General features: G+C 47.6%; 1 protein-coding gene across 3 annotated transcripts in view; it reads right to left on the reverse strand.

The window, feature by feature from the left end:
* Window positions 1-9,488: 9,488 nt before the first annotated feature.
* SCARF2 (scavenger receptor class F member 2) overlaps window positions 9,489-15,804 on the reverse strand; it is a 101,127-nt gene continuing 94,811 nt past the window's right edge. For 2 of the 3 annotated variants that reach the window (XM_075898217.2, XM_089775290.1), the window contains exons 10-11: window positions 13,291-13,443; window positions 9,489-11,767 (exon numbers count right to left, since the gene is read on the reverse strand). In XM_075898217.2, coding sequence (XP_075754332.1) covers window positions 10,527-11,767; window positions 13,291-13,443 — 1,394 coding nt within the window. In that variant the 3' untranslated portion in view covers window positions 9,489-10,526. The remainder of the gene's footprint in view (window positions 11,768-13,290; window positions 13,444-15,804) is intronic. The other variant, XM_075898218.2, reaches the window with a different exon arrangement.

The raw sequence follows: 15,804 nt of genomic DNA on the forward strand, positions 1-15,804 counted from the left end.
TCTCAACAGAAGTTGGTTGCTCTGTCTACACTGCAGGGTTTTTGCACAAGAAGCCTTTTGCAGAAGAGTTCTTATGCAAAAACTTCTTGCATGTCCACACTTTAAAGCACATTGCAAAAACGATGTGCTTTTGCACAAGAGAGTATCCACGCTGCATGGACACTCTTCCGCAAGAAATCTCTGATGTGCTCCACAGCTCTTGCACAAAACCCTTCCGGAGCGTCCACACATGCCTTTTTGTGCAAGAGCTGTAGTGCAAAAAGGAATTATTTCTCGTGGGGAGAGGAATAATTCTACTGGCAAAAGCCCTCTCTTCTGTTGATTTTCTTGTGCAAAAAGGTGCTTGAGGTGTGGACGCTCCATCGGTTTTTGCACAAAAACCTCGTAGTGCAGACATAGCCTGAGTGGCTCACATGAGTGACCCTCCTTCATCTCAGTGGGCTGCAAGATTGTCTTAACCAAGATGGTTTTGCTGCAGGATAGGACATTTTTGTTAACTGTGCTTGCATACCTAGAGTTTGCAGAGTGTGCCAACTGAATTGTAGCAACATTTTGACTGGATGCACATGGAGCACATGGATCTCACAATGTTGTGTGCAATCAGCATACCCCTTTCCTCATGCACCCTTGCTTTAAGTGTGTGTCACTTTTGTAATACTGGCTGGGAAAAAAACTCTGCTGACAAAAAACAAGTACATGGATTATAGTAAACAAAATGTTTTGTGAGCCACACACAGAACCTCAATGGGCCACATGTGCCCTTTGGGCCACAGGCTGCCCACAACTGGGCTGGAGCAACAAGAAGTTATATAGTGCATTGTTTTCAGTTATCCCAGCCCTATGCTTGAGGGAGGGATGAAGGAGGTGGGGTGGTGCTAGATTGGTTTCAAGCCTCTTTTATATTCTGTTTTCTTGGACTGTGTGAGTATCTTCCCAGCCCCCATTGTAAGTTAAAGCAGCCTCACAAACTACTCAAACCTACATTTTTCTTTCCATGCTCCTGTGATTTTTGGGAAGCAGAGAATAACCACTGGCCACACACCCACTACATCTCCAGCTCACGCCACCCCCTTGCAGTGACAGTCATAAAAACAAACAGAATTTTGGGAATAATTAAGAAAGAGAGAATAAGACAGAAAATATCATATCACCTCTATATACATCCATGATATGCCCACATCTTGAATAATGCATGCCAGATGTTGTCAGCTTGGAAAGGAGACAACTAAGGGGCAATGTGACAGAGGTCTATAAAATCATGACTAGTGTGGAGAAAGTAAATAAAGAAGTATTATTTACTCCTCATAAAACAAAGAACCAGTGATCACCAAATGAAATTAATAGGTGCAGGCTCAAACCAAACAAAGGAAGCTCCCCCCCCCCCCACACACACACAATGCACAGTTAAACTGCGGAACTCCTTGCCAGGGGACATTGTGAGGACCAAGACCATAACAGGGTTCAAAAAAGAAAGTGGACTTTCATGGAGGCCAGGTCCATCAATGGCTATTAGTCAGGATGGTAGAAATGGTGTCCCTTGCTTCTGTCAGAGGCTGGGAATGGGTGACAGAGGAGGGATCACTTGATTACCTGTTCTATTCACTCCCTCTGGGGACACCTGGCATTGGTCACTGTTAGAAGACAGGATACTGGGCTAGATGGTCCATTCTTATATGCCAGGGGTTGGAATCAGGAGATGTATTGAGCTGTAACCCAGCTCAGCACCAGTGGAAGAATTTTCAGGGGATTGTTTACACCCATTTTAAGGCCTCTTTACACTGGCCTTAGTGTAACTGGGAATCAGGCTCAGATAGCATAAGGATTCTTTGTGTCTGGTTTCATATTTTATACTGTGATGTAACAGTTAAATGCAAACATTTCCCTGAAACTGGAGACTCCCTGCTTCTTTGAGAATACAACAGTAAGTAGAGTGGGCCCAATTCTCTGTTGATGTAAACGGACAGAACTCCATTGGCTTACCAGCCTTGCCCATCCCCCAAAGAGACGAGCCTCCAGTGCCTGCAATGTAACCCTTTGCACTTCTACTCCTGCAACTCTGGGAGTTTAAATCAACCAAGCGTGGCGCTGGAGTCAGGGGAGCCACTGCTGATTTTCACTTGAGGACAAGGAGTCCATTCACTGCTCTCTCACAGGCAGGGTCGTGTGTGGGGCTCTTTTGCCCCTGTATCCTGTGCAGAATATTTGCTCTCTGGAGAGCGAGAGAGGTCCAGGCCTAGCAGCAGCTCAAGCTGATCATGTGGCTCCTAATGAAATCCAGACCCTGAAGAGAGGAGTGATGACATAGTGCTGTGATTGGTGCTTCCATGCAGACTAAACAAGCAAAGGAGCTTTGTATGTTGTGCTATAGCCAGGAGAGCACAGATGCAAATATAAATCAGGAGAGGGGACACCAACACTTACTGTCTGCCTCAGCATGTGTCTTTCTAATTGTCCTTTCTCAGCAGTGTGGGTTGGTGTATGAGAGGCAAATGCAGATCATGCAAATATTGAGCAAAATGTCTTTTCTACCCTATATTTTACAGGACTGCAAAGAATTCCGCCTCTGGTGTCTGTTTACAGGCCCAAAATTATATTTAATCTATTGGTTTCTTGTAAGTGTTGGCAGAACAGTGATGTAAACAACTTTCAGTCCCTGAGGTGTTTGTGAACTCTTTACTTTGGTTGCTCCATTACAGATGAAGTATGAATTGTCATCTAAGTCATGCAGTATTGTGGTTCCCTCCCCCCCCCCATTGGATGATTGGAACTTTTAAAATAGGAGATAAATGAATAATGACTTCTGCATTGTCTGATATGGAATGTGCCCACCCTTGACGTCTTTGTGATTGCTGACCATTTTCATTAATTATGTGGTTATTGTCTGAATATTTGTGAACAACAGACAAGGTAGCTTCATGAATGCCAGACTGGGCTCCAGCATCTTCATGTGAAGACTGCTGATCCAAGGATTGCAGTCATGCATTCTCTGAGAATCACCTGGGTGAAGTGTCTCTGTTCCACAAATGCTTCACCAGTTCATCAAACAGAAGACACTTATTTCATTTCCAGAGGAAGAACTCAGTTTTTTATGTATTTATTATTTCTAATGCCAATCCCAGATTTAAATACTTTACAAAGCTTAACTCCTACAGCATTAACAGTGATAAAATACACAACAACAAACAAATGAAACAAAAAGACTGAGGAGTGAACATGTTCCAGATCAAGGATGCTTCTTAGAGAATGTGCATGCAGCTGCCTCTATCCATGTCAGCTGAAGTATCTGTGCTGATAGTATCTGGGGGTAGAACAGCTCCAGAGAGAGGCAGGTCTCTCAGGTAATCAGCAGGGATCCTGTAAGTGCAGAAAAGTTTAGAATTTGTGGCTTTTACAGAGACTCTTGAGTTTTAACTCTGGCTGAAAACCGAGTTGGGAGCAGCGGCTTCCGGCTGGGTGGCCAGCTCTGAAGGCGGGGTGGAGAGCAGTGGTGCTGTTTTTAGAGCCTGGCGCCCAGCCAGCAGACACTGCTGTTTGGACACCCAACTCTGGAATGTTAGGGAAACTAAAGTTCAGCATTTCTTTTTAATTACAGAAATATGTGGATTTTTATGTTTTTTTAAATATAGAATTTTAGGAGATTCATCATGGAAAACTAGGATCCCCGGTAAGTGGGACAGACCACTTAGAGCTTTAACGTTTAAAACTAACTCTTGAAATACTAACCAGAAGGTTCCCGGCAACCAGTGCAGATTCTGGAGTACATGATAATGTGTTCTCTGCATGCCTCACAGCTGTATAATTGGGTAGCCACATTCTTCATTAACTTTGGCTACCAGGTACTTTCATATTGTATGTTTTCTATGGGTCTAAACATGGGATGACAAAGGCCTAAGCAACTGTAATTGTAGCGACATCTCTATATTTGAAAGGAGATGAGCTACCCTTCTCACCAAGCAAACATTAGACAAGGCATTCCAGGCATTGCTGTTGTGTGTGTTCAGCCATGAGCAGTCTCTGAGTCTAACAAGATCCACAAGGTGTGAGCCGAATAGAGCAAAAGGTAGATGCATTTCATGATAAGTCATTCTGCGCCGATTAGGCCTCAGTTGGAGTATTGTGTCCAGTTCTGGGCACCACATTTCAAGAAAGATGTGGAGAAATTGGAGAAGATCCAGAGAAGAGCAACAAGAATGATTAAAGGTCTAGAAACCATGACCTATGCGGGAAGACTAAAAGAATTGGGCTTGTTTATTTAGAAAAGAGAAGACAAAGAGGGGACATGATAGTGGTTTTCCAAGTATCTAAAAGGTTGTTACAGGGAGGAGGGAGAAAAATTGTTTTCCTTGGCCTCTGAGGATAGGACAAGAAGCAATGGGCTTAAACTGCAGCAAGGGGCATTTAGGTTGGACATTAGGAAAAACTTAAACACTGGAATAAATTGTCTAGAGCAGGGGTGGTGAACCTGTTCCAGATGAAGAGCCACAATAGCAATGGAGACAGCGTGAAGAGCCGGGGAAAAGTTGTTGAGCAAAAAAATAAAATAAAAAAGCAACAACACTGCGCTGAGAGAAAATAGGTGCTAGTACATCCGTCCCAGAGTACAGCTTTTTTTGGGGGGGGGGGGGGGTTGTTAACTATTCCCCGGGACTTTGTGGTCCTGCCTTTTTTTGGGCGGGGGAGAGGGGAGGGGCTCAACAACTTTGGCCCAGCTATTCACACTGTCTCCACTGCTATTGTAGCTCACAAAAAAAGCATTGGGAATTTGGATGCAGGAGGACATAGAGAAGATGATGCTGGCTCAGGGAGGGGGCTCCAGGCTGGAGAGTGTTGGGGTCAGATGGAGGGTTGGGATGCTGAGCAAGCTGCAGGCTTCTGGCTGTGAGGCTGCAGGAGTTTGGGCTGGGATGCATGAGGGGCTCAGGGCAGGGAGGCTGGGAATATGATGGGCTCAGGACACAGATTTGCAGTGTGTGAATGGTGCAGGAGTGTTGTGGGAGAAGACTGGGTATGCAGGAGTTTGGGGATGTGAGAGGCTCAGGACAGGGAGTTCCAGTGTATGATAGGCTCAGGTTTGGGGTCGGGGGTGCAGGAGTGTTATGATGCTGCAGCCAGATGGGGATTTGGCCCCAATTGGGGGCTTGTTGGCCAGGATTCATTTTTAGATAAAATATTACATCAAACACAAAATGTTTAAGCATTGTCTTTATTTATGAGAGGGGCAGGGAACCTGTTTTGAATCAGGGGGCCACATAAGTGAGATGCAAAAAAACAGCCACTCCAACCAACCCCCCCCCCCACAAGCCTCACTAATGTGGCCCCAGCTGTGCTGGTGGGGGCAGGGGACAGGGTGCTGGGGCAGGGTGCTGGTGGGTGCTGGGGCAGGGTATTCATGGGGGGAGTCTGGCCAGGAGGAGGGGACAGAGACAGCTGGGGCTAGTACCTGGGGATCTCAGGTCTCAGGAAGTGCACTGGCTGCTCTTTCCCTCTCCTCCTGTCCCCCAGGCACCTCCCCTGTTCTAAACCTGTCCCCCTCTCCTTCCCCAGAGCCAGGCACACCCCCCCCAACCCAATTCCCCCCAGAGCCAGGCACCGAACCCCCTCTATACCAATCCCCCTCCCTCCCAACCTAATTCTTGGGTCCCGGAGGTGGAGCTGCCACTATAGCCACATGAGTCTCCCTCCAGGCGCTGGGGTGCATGTGCTGAACATCTGGCCTTGAGATGTGCTGGCTGGAACGCTGTGTGCACCCCCCCCCCCCCGTACCCAATCCCCCTTTCTTTCCTCCCCCAGACTAGAGCCAGGCACCTCCCCCCACTCTAATTTTCAGGTCCCAGAGCCGCCGCCGTTGCAGCCGTGCGTGCGTCTCCCTCCAGGCGCTGGGGTGCGTGCGCTGAGTGGCCAGCATTCTGTGCTCACCCCCACCCTAAGCCCTTTCTCTTCCCTTTCCCCAGAGCCAGACACCTCCCCTCCCCACTCTAACCCAATCCCTCCCTCTCATTAACCTTATGCCCAGGTCCCAGAGCTGCTGCTGGCGCCGCTGCTGCACCCAGAGCCACTGTCACTGCCTGCGCTCAGCAGCAGGCTGCTAGCATGTGCAGGCTGGGACTCTGTGTGCGACCTGGCCGGCATGTGCAGAATATGACATAGTGTGCTGGGGGCCATGAGCGGAACAGCGTGGGCCATGACAGCGGCTGACCTGAGTGGTTCCAGGTTCCATCCCGGTTCCATCAGGAGCCGCCTGCGGGTTGGCCACCCCTGTCCTATGAGCTAGCAAGCTCCCTGCTTGCCCACAAGTGTGAATCCCTTTCTTCATAGAAGATAAGGAGCGGAAGGTAGCTCAGATGATCATTTAGTCCAACCCCTGCTCAAAGCAGGACCAACCACAACTAAATCATTCCAGCCAGGGCTTTGATTCTACCACCTCCCTAGGCAGCCCTTTCCAATGCTGTACCGCCCTCCTAGTGTAACAGTTTTTCCTAGTATGCCACCTACATCTCCCCATTGCAACTTGAGACCATTGCTCCTTGTTTTGCCACAACTAGCCTGATTCCTTCCTCTTTAGAATGGAACTTCAGGTAGTTGAAGGCTGTTATCAAATCCCCCCTCATTTTTCTGCAGACTAAATAAGCCCAAATCCCTCAGCCTCTCCTCGTATGTCATGTGCCTCAGCCCCCTAATCATTTTCATTGCTCTCTGTTGGACTTACATCCTTTCTGTAGTGGAGTGGGGGGTGGCTCAAAACTAATGCAATGCTCCAGATGTGGCCTCACCAATGCTAAATAGAGGGGAACAATTATTTCCCTCTACCTGCTGGCAATACTCCTATTAATGCAGCCCAATATGCTGTTAGTCTTCTTGGCAACAGGGGCACACTGTTGACTCATATCCAGCTTCTTGTCTACTGTAATTACTAGATTCTTTTCTGCAGAACTGCCGTTTAACCAGTGAGTCTCCAGCCTGTAGCAATGCTTGGGATTCTTCTATCCTAAGTGTAGCACTCTGCATTTATCCTTGAACATCATCAGATTTCTTTTGGCCTAATCCTCCAATTTGTGTAGGTCACTCTGGACCCTATCTCTGCCCTCCAGTATATTTACCTTTCCCCCCAGCTTAGTGTCATCCGTGAGAGTGCAAACCAACCCAGCTGTATTCAGATCATTAATGAAGATGCAGAACAAAACCAGCCCCAGGACAAACCCCGGGACACTTGCTTTATACTGGCTCTCAACTTGACATCAAGCCGTTGATCATTACTCCTTGAGTGGATGATCTAGCCAGCTTTTGATCCACCTTATAGTCCATTCATCGAGGCCATACTTCTTTAACTTGTTGACAAGACTACTGTGGGAAACTATAGCGTAGTGGGTTAGCTCCCCTCAAACCCAGAAGGGGAAGGCCATCCCAATCAACCTGGGTGGGCAGGCCCAGATTAATCTTGTCCTGCCCCCAGAAGCAAAGGGGTGGGGATGGAAGTAAAAAGGCCTGAGCTGTGAGAGCTCAGTTGGGGCCCAGCCACAAGAGGTGCCAGATGCCTGCCTTGAACTTTGGAAGTGGTAAATTGCTATGCACCTCAAGGAAGCAGAGGCCTGGCCAGGACCACTGATAAACCGAGACTTAAACTGCAAGCTGTGAGGAAGGTTCCATTCTCCTAAGACCCAGGGACCCATTCCCTAAAGAACCCACCACCAAGCTAGGTACGCCCAGAGGGGGAGTTGGGAAGTAGCTCACTGGTAGCCAACCCTGGTCTGGCTGAAACACTGCCAGTGAAGGAATCAGCATGTTGTGGTCAGGATCTCGGCTGATCCACTAGCAGCCTCATCTGCCCCTGTTAGGGGCCTGGTCTGGTTAGGGGCCTGGCCTGTATCCCCTCTGCTACCTAATCCATGGGTGGCAGTCTCCCCCTGTTCCTGAGCAAAATGTTTGTGCTTGTTGGCTCTCAGCCAGAGTTAGGAGACCTGTTTGTTGTCCCATCCTGAGCTGGGGCCTGGGTGTATTTACTGTTTGCTCAGCCTGAGCATAGGCCTAAACTCCTGAACTTTTTTCTGCCCTTGCCTGAACGAGGCCTGGGTGCACTGACTGTTTAAAGGTTCAGCCTGAGTCCTAGCTTGAGCTGCCGAATTGCTTGTGGCCCTTCCCTGAAGCAGGGCATGGGCCTTTTTACCTGTTCTGCCTGCAGAACAGTGTGGGGGCTAGTTCAGGCTCTGCTGCCTTCATCAGAGTGAGACATACCCAGAGAAGTTAAGGCAAACTGACCAACCTAGCCCAGATCACACCTTTCTGGTTCATTTGCCTCATGGAGCTGGTGAAGCTGAGGAGAGTGTGCATGGAGGAATGGCAAAATCTTACTCTGTGTTCTGGTGGGAAGGTGGCTGGAAGCTCTGGAATTCCTCTTGCTGCTGCTCTTATACTAGGGCTACAACTTTCCCACTGTACCTCAGGAGAGCTTCGAAGAGTTGCTAACTCTTGCAGTGTTGTGATTCTAGCCCCTGCTGCAGGAGCTTTCATCAATAATGTGGGGGAAACAAGGCATGAGCAAAATACCTGGCTACCTAGGAGTAGAAGTACTGAGACAGAAATCAGGAGACCATGACTGCTAGCCTCTACTTCCTCCACTGCCAGCTGGGCATCCACACATTTTGCCACGTCATGGTTTACCCCTTCCTTCAGATCACTTACAAATAGGATTGGTCCTAGAACAGACCCTTAGGGAACACCACTAGTTACTTCCCTCCAGTGCTTTTTTTGTGACGGCACTACCGGGTATCCAGTACCAGCACCTCCATTCAGAGCTCAGCAACTTTTCCCCTGGAGTACCAGCACCTTTTTTTTTTAAACAAAAAAAGCACTGCTTCTCTCCATTCTGAATACTGACCGTTTATTCCTACCCTTTGTTTCCTGTCTTTTAAACAGTTATCAATCCATGAGAGGATCTTCCCTCTTATCCCATGACAACTTACTTTACTTAAGAGCCTTTGGTGAGGGACCTTGTCAAAGGCTTTCTGGAAATCTTAGTACACTAGATCCACTGCATAAAGGAATTATCAGTGGCTAAGCTCTGGCTTGAGCAGGCAGAGCAAGCAGCTTCAGGTTCAATCCAAGCAGCTCCTAGGCCCTGAGAATGAGGTGACAGATCAAATGAAGGACAATGCTAATAGCTCATGATACCATTTCCATAGGTATGTCCCTCTGAAAGGCAGCTGCCTCAGGGGTGTAGGAAGGCAGCCATTTAATACAGAATGCCCTGACAGGGGTGCTGGCCAGAAACTTGGTTTGTGTCATTGAGGAGTTTGGATTTTAAGTCTCTTCAGAAGGTGCATGCCTCCCCCCGTAATCCGCAAGGAACTTCACATCTCCTTAGCTGGGTCCAGACGCAGGGTGCAGACACCACTTAGCATTACAATAAAACAAAAGGAGTCCAGTGCAAGCCTTAATGCAGCCAGGCGGTGGGCGCTGATTGGCAAGGACATGGGAGGAGAGAGCACCAAAAGTAGAGAAGAAATACACTTTTATTAGGAAAGCTTTCTGCAGACGCGCCCAATTCTGTCGTACCAGTCATGCCACACAACTCCAGTGAATGGCCCCCCTTTACTAGGACAGCCTCTCTGAACGGTGTCCGGGTGCCAGGCCATAAATAGTAATTTCTTCACAGCCACCCACAGCAGCAACATCCTGGGACACTACAGGGGGCAGCAGTCGAAACCAGCTCGACCCAGGCTGACCAAAGCAGCATGCCTGCAGAGGAAGGGGACATCCAGAGGAGTTTACAATGCCAGAACATTAAAAAAAGCTAAATGGCAAGGAAGAAACACAAACTAAACAGAGAACAACGTTGGTCCACTGCTCGGAGTCACGCAGGCTCCACCACCAGCTCCTTTCTGCCTCAGCCACCTGCAGGATGGATGATGCAGGGACCCAAGCCTTTTCTTGGCCTGAGGAATGTGGTTAGCAACAAGGGAAGGCTAGCAAAGGCCTTGTCTGCCCCTCTAATACACGGAGCATGAGCCTTGGCCTCTGGCTGCCATTCGCCAATGTGAATGCGACAGACCGGACTAGGATACAGGAAGCAAGCTAATCCGTGACTGCAGAATACAACACGGGGATTTCTAGTAAACAAGCATTGTTTATGCAACCAATAATACTGCTACAAAAGGATAGGACAAGGGCCCTATTCATGCAACTCCTTAGAACTCAGGACAGGGCAATGCACCCCTGCCAACCCTTCCGTATCAGGGGAGCTCCATGTTGTCCTTCTCCCTGCAAAAGAAACAGGGGGCGCAAGCTGCTCCAGCCCCTTTGAGGAGAAGATGCATGGCAGAGGGCACATTGCAGCTTGGAGGAGGGCGTCTGTGACGGGCAGAGTCCAAGGCCCCAGTGCAGGACAGATTCTCCAGAGCCCACTTCTCAGTTCAGATGTGCATTTCCACTGACCCTTCCTGCAGACTTGCTGAGACAAGAGAGGCTTTCTCTGCCCATCAGCACTTCTCTGGTGCAGTACCAGGCTGGCATCTGGGGCCCACAGTTCTTGTCTACTGCACTGTCTGAGGAGGCACTATGGCTGCTTTGGGCTGCTCCAAGGTGGCTTCTCTGCTCTTCTTCCTAGGGGGCTTTTTAATGGGTGTTTTTTTGCTGGTCTGGTCACTGAGAAGAGCATGCTCTTGGTTGCTGCTGCTGGAATTTTGCTTCTCTGCCCTTTTGGCCTCATTGACCGGAGTCTCCGACATGGGGCTGATCAGTTTCTGCAGGTTGGGGGAAGTTTGCAGTGCAGGCTTGCTGGCTTTCTGGCTGCTGCTGGTGGCCACAGAGCGCTTGGCTTTCTGTGGAGGGGTAGGCTTCTCCCTCTGGGGCTGCAAGGGGCTCACCCCATTTTGTCGGGTGCTGCCATCACCCTTGTTAAGGCTTTGAGTCTTTTCCTTCAGTTGAGCAGCCAGTAAAGTGGCTGCCTCCAAAGACAAATGGGGGTGGACGGCCTCAGACCGTGACTTTCTATGACTAGGACTCTGGGGGGCCTCCTTGCCTTCCCCTCCTTTCTTATCTGGATGGTAGTTTCCCATTTTTTTCAGAGCATTTTGGACAGCCCCATTGATGTTCTCCATCTGCTCCGAACTGGCCTTGGTTTTCTGCTTGGGCTTGGATGGTGACTGGAGCTCCCCAGAGAAAGTGGCTTTGCCATCTGGGAAGCTCAGCTCTTTGAGATGTTTCAGCGCCTTCTCTTTGCTCCTCATGCTGCCCTTGTCATCGGCTTTTCCATGGAGCCCAGCTGAGGTCTCACTCGGGCTTCTCTTTCTCTTGGCCAATCCCTGCATGTGTTCGGAGCCATCAGGCTGCAAGGTTGCTCTCTCAGGGGACCTGCTGGGAGCAGGGAGCGAGTTGGACTGATTGGAGTTGTACTTCCCATGTATCCAGGACACTTTAGGCTTGGTGGAGGGATCAGGGGGAGGAGGCTTGGTTCTCTCTGGGGAGGGGGATTTACCATTCACCCCAGAGCTTTTGGCGTCCATTGTGTTCTCATCTTCATCCTTGGACTGCTTGGAGAGGCGGGCAATTTTGGCATAGAGGGCTGCACTGGTGGAGCCAGAGCCACAGGATGACCTTTCGCTGTCCGAGGATTTGAGAAGGGGAGTTTCACTGCTGTCTGTTTGGAAGGCCTTGACAGAGCCTGTTTCTTTCAAGAAGGTATACTCCCCGGCCTCCTCTGCACTGATTGGGGGTGCCAGCTTCTCCACCAGGCTGCAGGCAGGGCCTCTCTCTTTGCTTTCACCCGGGCTCTCTGCAAAAGAGAAAGCATGGATACTTTACACTTTGACACGATACAAAAGAGACCGTATGGGGCACGAGGGCTCCACAACAAAAGGGTGGGAAGAGAAGTTTGGGGCACAAGCTAAACTCAGGCAAGGCTTTATACCACTCCCATGGCCCTTTTCTTTCTGCTGTTCACTGCCCTATGGACCTTATATCCCTTGCAATAGTCTTGTTATACCCCACCCTCATATTCATTGTCCCACAGGCCATATACCCACCTCTTCCCACCGCACACCCCCTCAGTCTCATTTTTATGTTGGGGTTGGCTTTCTTGGAGGGATTGGTCAGACAACAGAGGGCAATAGAGCTGCCAATATGCAGCTCAAACCCCCTCTGGATAATAAAAAAGCCACATGTTGGAGTCTGCCAATCTACAACTGTAATCCAAAAACTTCTATTCCTGGGCCAAGAGCCTGCTGAGACATGGATTGCCAAGAGGTAAAGTGGTTAGTCCTCCTAAAGTTTGGTGCAGCATCCAGGAATCCTTGGCTTTCTGTCCCAGAGTGAGCATCCACAAGAAGAGTGTCCATTCTGAGCAGAGACATTTGTTCTCACGGTTGTCAAATTAATCCTGGGTTTTATTTTAGAGCTGCTTTGGTGCGGTAGGAGTGTTGGTTTGGCTGCTTTATTTTTGTAGGAGAAAGAATCATCCCATTTGCTTGGGAGAACCACACAAAACACTGAACATATTTTGGGCAGCTTCAAGAGCAGAAGAACCTGCAATAGGAGCCTGGGCGGCGTGTCTCTAAGGGTATGTCTAGACTACATGCCTCTGTCGCCAGAGGCATGTAGATTAGGCTACCAGACATAGTAAAATGAAGCAGTGATTTAAATAATCGCCACTTCATTTAAATTTACATGGCTGCCGCACTGAGCCGACAAACAGCTAATCAGCTGTTTGTTGGCTCAGCGCGATGTGCGGGTGTCGACATCAAAGGTATTTGTCGACCACCCAGGTATGCCTCCTGGGATGAGGTTTACCTGGGTGGTCGACAAATACCTTTGATGTCGACACCCGCGCATCCAGACTATCGCGCTGAGCCGACAAACAGCTGATCAGCTGTTTGTCTGCTCAGCGCGGCAGCCATGTAAATTTAAATGAAGCGGCGACTATTTAAATCGCCGCTTCATTTTCCTATGTCTGGTAGCCTAATCTACATGCCTCTGGCGACAGAGGCATGTAGTCTAGACGTACCCCTAAGACATCAGCTAGATGGAGGAGGAGAGTGCAGGTGTGGGCAGGCTGGGCAGCTCCACTGCTGAGCTCCCCTCTGATGGGCAAGACTGCCCTTTAGCAGATGGGTGGGGTATTGCCAATCCCAATGTGCACTGGCAGACATTCCATCTCACTCCCCTCTTGTGAGGCTATATAACCTCCCTGCCTCACAGGGGAGAGAGCCCAAACTGATTTAGCAGTGGCAGTGGGGATCACTCTATCCAGCAGCCCCATCAGGCTCCTGGCTGTGCCCACCTTGCCCAATGTCCACTCACCCTCATGGGGTACACAGTACACTGGTCCCTCATCTGTGGTGTCAAAGGAGGAGAAGGAGCCCCGGGAGGACCAGGAGGGAGATGGCTGCTCCACTACCGATGGTGGCTCAATGAAACTGCAGTTCATGGTATTCTCCAGGTCATGGTGAGCCACTGCAATGGGAGAGAGTGGAGAGTTTAGAGCAGTGCTCTGACATAAACCTCCCACGTGAGTTCTAATCTTCCTTGTACAACCTCAGTGGGGAGAGAAATTCCCATACCTGGAGAGTCAGTTCATTTTCTAGGGAGCACAATTTCCTCCATCCAGAGCCATTTTAGTACTGCCAGTAGGGACTACTGATTGAAACAATAATTAAAAATAAAATAGTAAAACATCTAGCTGGTCATAGTATGATCTGAACAAACCGGGGTGGTCTCTAAAACAGAAACACAGACCTCCCCTATCTATTACAATGTTTTGAATGTGTCACTGTCATAGCTGGTAGAGGGAGACCCTGATTGATCTTATTAAAAGGACTTTCAAAAAGCCTTTGACAAAATCTCTTGTATGAAAGTTTTAAGGAAACTAAGCTGTCATGAGCTGAAAGTTGAAATATAATTGTGGGGCAGAAATGAGTATAAAGACAGAAAGCAAAGAGAAGGAATGGCCCAAGGCTTTATACAGTGTTATTTAATAGAAATATTAACGATCTGGAAGTGGAGAAGAGCAGCACAGTGGTGGCAAAATTTGCAGACTATGCAAAATTATTTAGGTTAGTCATGAGAGAACAATTGTGACTATTAATGATGTTAATGAATTTATATACTGAATGCTCTGTCTTCCCCCATAGATATATGCAATGAAACCCTATATATTATAATTAAAATGCATACCCTTTCACCCAGCTTGGAACTGTGAGGGAAGAACAAGCTGCCATTTGATACAGGAAAATGAAACAGCTGTGCAAAATGTACTTTGCATTGAGCTATACTGGACATCACTGAGTTGCAGCCAGAGACCCAGTGTTAATGGTTTACCAGAGTATGGACAATAGCTAGAGCTGTTCAAAAAGGAGAGAAACAACTATGTAAACATGTTTTAAATGTTGAAATTGTTTCCTTTAAAAATAATTTAAATCAGAACAATATTTCATTTGACTATTTTTAACAAATACGAATTGAAATGCAAGGTATAGAATTGCAGAATACTAGAACTGGAAGGGACCTCAAGAGGTCATTGAGTCCAGTCCCCTGTCCTTACAGGAGGACCAGGAACCATCTGATGATCCCTGATAGATGTCTGTCTAACCTGCTCTTAAATATCTCCAGTGATGGAGATTCCACAACCTCCTTAGGCAATTTATTCCAGTGTTTGACCACTCTGACAGTTAGGAAGTTTTTCTTAATGTCCAACCTAAAACTCCCTTGCTGCAATTTAAGCCCATTGCTTCTTGTCCTATCCAAAGAGAACAATTTTTTTCCCTCCTCCTTGTGACATCCTTTTAGATACTTGAAAACATCAAGTATTCCTCTCAGTCTTTTCTTTTCTAAACTAAACAAGCCCAAATCTTTCAGTCTTCCTTCATAGATCATGTTCTCTAGGTCTTTAACCATTTTGTAATACACCTATGGAGAAATAATTCAAAACACTCCTACATCTCAATGGATCCTTGATTCACAAAACCAGAGAATTTCCCAAAAGTAATTAATAGAGCAAAGCTTTTAGGAAAAATATCCAATCTTGATTTAAACCTCGATTTTGATGGAGACTTCACCACAGTCCTTGGTAAATTGTTCCAGTGTTTAACTGCTCTCACAATTAAAAATGTACACCTTATTTACAGTTTGAATTTGTCCAGCTTCAACTTCTAGTAATTGGATTGCATTAGACCTTTCTCTGCTAGACTGAAGAGCCCATTATTAAATATTTGTTCCCCCACAGATACTTATAAACTGTGATCAAGTCACCCATTCACCTTCTCTTTGTTAAGCTGATCAGATTGATCTCTTTTGAGTCTATCACTATCAGGCATGTTTTCTAATTCTTAATCATTCTTATGTCTTCTTTGAACTCTCTCCAATTCATATCTTTTTGAATTATGGGCCTCAAAACTGGACACCAGTGCTAAGTAAACAGGTAAATAACCCCTAGAAGAGGACCTGGACATTGCTGTGGAGACCTCGGCTTCATGTGCAAGAGTCATCAGTAAAACAAAATGTTTCGGTGCACAAGGTCAGGAAAATTCCAGCATGCCAGCATAGATATTCAGTGGTATGATCTCACATAGAATACTGTGCTCAGTTCTAGACACTGCAGCTCTAAAAGGATATGGTAGAAATAGAGGCGGTTCAGAGACAAGAATGATTAGAAGCAGGAAAAAGTTCCAGATAAGGAGAGATTAAAACAATTGGGATTGTTTGGAAGATGAGATGTGATAAAATATACAAATAAAAAAAAGAAGGTAGGTAAAAAGAAGGGAAGCTAACAGGCAAACATTTCAAACTGGTGAAAGGCAACACTTTTTCCACACAGTT

The sequence above is a fragment of the Pelodiscus sinensis genome, chromosome Z (genome assembly GCF_052426305.1).
Source record: "Pelodiscus sinensis isolate ZL-2025 chromosome Z, ASM5242630v1, whole genome shotgun sequence".
In the NCBI taxonomy this organism is placed as follows: Eukaryota; Metazoa; Chordata; order Testudines; family Trionychidae; genus Pelodiscus; species Pelodiscus sinensis.